This window comes from Sceloporus occidentalis, unplaced genomic scaffold (genome assembly GCF_023333645.1).
Source record: "Sceloporus occidentalis isolate IW3139 unplaced genomic scaffold, rSceOcc1.0.p SCAF_1, whole genome shotgun sequence".
Classification (NCBI taxonomy): Eukaryota; Metazoa; Chordata; class Lepidosauria; order Squamata; family Phrynosomatidae; genus Sceloporus; species Sceloporus occidentalis.
The window spans coordinates 108,414,861-108,418,072 of NW_028316981.1; the positions used below are offsets into that span (position 1 = coordinate 108,414,861).

The following is a 3,212-nucleotide window of genomic DNA, read 5'->3' on the forward strand; positions in this document are numbered from 1 at the left end:
AAAGATGGATTCTTGAGAGTGTGTGTGTGTGTGTGTGTGTGTGTGTGTGTGTGTGAGAGAGAGAGAGAGAGAGAGAGAGAGAGAGAGAGAGAGAGAGAGAGAATGTATTCTTTGATGTTTGCTGAACTCGCTGCCCTCTTCCACAGTTTCTCTTTGTTATATCACCTTACACCAGATCCATGAGATTACACATGCATACTTCAGAAGGTAGCAGCAGATATCATATTTAAATCCCCCAAAAAGGCTTTCAAGAACTGGAGCTTGCCTTACATTTGGACTTAAGTATAACTGAGATCATTTAATGAATATTATTTTTATATATTTATTCATATTTTTGTATTATGGTGACAAAGAAATGAAAGGATAGCTTTTTCCAAGACAGCTGTATGTGTAAAGTGATCTTTCTATTCTAATTCAGTGGTAGACAGTATAGTACCCATGATTTTTTCACCCACTGACTAATATGGAATTTTAAAAGATGGGTTCCACTGTACAAAGCCTAAGGCAACCAAAAATCTTCTGAAGGTTAGAACTGCATGGTGCAGCTTAAAGCCACTGTGGCCTGTGAGAACCACCACCACCTGGAAACACCTGTGCTAACAAAAAACCCTTTGAGTTTGTCTGATAAAATTAGATTGAGAGGTACCAGAGGTGTGGAGTTAATACGATGCAGCTTTCTCCAATTTTTTGTCCCTTTGTATCTTACACTTTCCTCTCAGAATATCTGCCTTTCCCTCTTACACTTCAGTTCCCTCTCTTGAATATAGAGTGTTATTTGCAGAAAGGCTGTTGTAGAAACTGGTGTTGAACTGATTGAGAACTGAGCTGCTGTAGCCAAGATGGCTAGAAGACATGGAATTGGACCACTCTCCATTACCATGGGTGGGGATGTTGGAAAGAGGAGAGTATGAGTTGAATCCTACCATATTCTGTCCCATTTTGTCACTGGTGTCAGTGCTAAGTCCTAGAGGCACTGAGCGGCTCACTGGATTAGAGCCATTCACATAAGCGGTCATACTGGATAGGAAGTTATTGAGACAAGGAGTGGTGGATGATGGTGGTGGAGATCTCTTTTCAGGTGAGCTCTCAGTTCCAGATGAGGAGGTTTCTAACATGTCTTGGTGCTCTACTGCTTTGGGGCTTCCACTGAGACCACTATCCTCTGACTTGTCAGAAGCAAGGGACGCCGTGCTGGCACTGCAGTCAGACTTCTTCTTCCTCTTCCGCCTAAAGTTTCCATTGTCAAACATCTTCTCACAGTTTGGATCCAGAGTCCAGTAATTGCCTTTCCCTGTTAGAACAAGAGCAACGAAACATAAATACAATCACAGCCAACAAAGAGCTGGTTCTCAGGGCATATTCTGGCTTGAAGTCAGAAAAAGCAATACAGTGGGTAACACCCTCTTTTTTATTTTTTAAAGAGACTGGGTGAGAGAGTCAAACCGTTTGTATTCAAATATGTCTGTATCCTAACCAGCCAGCCCTGCCCAGGGTGCCTTGAGGTAAAACAGGACTTTACCTTCCTAGAGTTTTTGCTTATCAGACGTAAGAGCCTGCTCCACCCCAAGAAATATTTTACAGACCCCTAATTAGCATCAAAAAAATTCACTTGAGACAAGACAGTATTTGACTTCAGGCTAGACAACAGAGAGGGTGCTTGTAAGGATCACCTTGCCATTCACCAAGAAATTAAAAGGAGCAACAGTTAAATTGACCCAGAAAGTGAATTCTTCACAAAATGGGATAAAATGAAACAAAACCAGGCAATCCAAGTAACTTGACAAGCAAGCTAGCACTAGATCACCCTAGAACTAGAAGAAAAACTGGCGTGGTTTACAAGCCTGTACCTTTTATCTACAGGTAAAAGTTTTCAAGACATAGTGTCACCTACCAGTGCTTATAGATTAAGGTACTAAAAAGGGGGATTGATAGAGAAGTTTACTAATTACTAACATTCTTCGCATGCTGCCAGGAACAGCAGTTTAAAAACACCGTTGGAAGGTAAGAAGCTTTTTCTAAGTACAAAGTGATAAAAAAAACTTCAGAATAACAATTTGGTTTATTTTGGCAGAGCTCTACACTCATTTCTATTAATTGCTTATTGCCATGTAGATAACTGCACAAGCACAGTTATAGTTTTAGAGGGGTATTCATAACCACCAAGGGATATGGATTTTAGTGATCATCTAGTAAATGAAGAGGCAAGCATCAACATCCCTACCATTTCCAGCTACACAGAGAAGAAAATGGGCTTTATCATTGCTATCAGCTTCATACTCTGGTGCTGTAGATATCTGGGGTGACACGACGGTCACTGGCCCTCTTAAGGTAGAATGAAGAGCAAAGAAGCCTTCTTACCTGGATCATCTTCATCTCGGGGCACCTTCTTGAAGCAATCATTGAGAGACAGATTGTGGCGTATGGAATTCTGCCACCCAGCTTTGCTTTTGTTGTAGAAGGGGAAGTTGTCAGCAACATATTGGTAGATTTGGCTGAGTGTCAGCCTCTTGTCTGGTGCTCCGTGGATGGCCATGGCAATGAGTGCAGAATAGGAGTAAGGTGGCCTGACCAGCTTCATCAGCTCCTCCTGAGATGGCATTGGGAGCCAGCCCATTTCATTCCCCGTCAAGCCATGCATGTTCGGCAGGAGCTGCCTTTGCATTCCGTAGGATGGTGGAATGTATGGACTACCATTGGATCCAGGAAGGTAAGGTGGAGCATTAAGGGAAGGTCCATTTAGCCATAAGTAAGGGTTGGGTGTAGCATTGTAGTCCCCAGTTTCAAAGTTTGTAGGCCTCTGTGGACTAGGAACATTCTGAGGATGAAAGAAATTTTCATAGTAGATGTTCATTTCAGGAGGTTCTTGGCCGATGTTTGGAAATTGCGGGCTGCAGCGCGGTGGTGAGTGTATTTGTGGATCAAATGAGCTCATAATCTAGCTCTGGCAGTCAACCAAGTTACAACACACCTGTGTGACTCCTTTCCCTTAGACAGGTGCATCATCTGGGCTAGCTAGCTCAGGTACTTATACACCTGTACGTGTTTGGGTTTACTTTTCAGGCTCAGCCTAGTGCATCCTGATAGGCTGGAGATCAGGGTGATATCCCTTTTTTGGAATGCTGACAACCCAAGCTAGTAATAGATGTCACATTAACCAAATTCGAAAGTTACAACTGTTTATCTTTTTAAATGAATGAAGGAATTTTCCACTC

The 3,212-nt window shown here is 42.4% G+C and overlaps 1 protein-coding gene across 2 annotated transcripts; it reads right to left on the reverse strand.

Annotated features, from left to right (window-relative positions):
- Positions 1-737: 737 nt before the first annotated feature.
- On the reverse strand, positions 738-2,932 carry LOC149321945 (forkhead box protein I1-ema-like). 2 transcript variants are annotated; one of them, XM_089504808.1, is made up of 2 exons: positions 2,362-2,932; positions 738-1,012 (listed from the first exon to the last, which is right to left on the reverse strand). In XM_089504808.1, the coding sequence occupies exons 1-2, from the start codon at positions 2,930-2,932 to the stop codon at positions 738-740; spliced, it is 846 nt and encodes a 281-aa protein (XP_089360934.1). The 2 variants fall into 2 exon arrangements, with proteins under 2 accessions (XP_089360934.1, XP_089360859.1); XM_089504733.1 differs by having other exon boundaries at positions 738-1,291; positions 2,359-2,932.
- Positions 2,933-3,212: the final 280 nt, after the last annotated feature.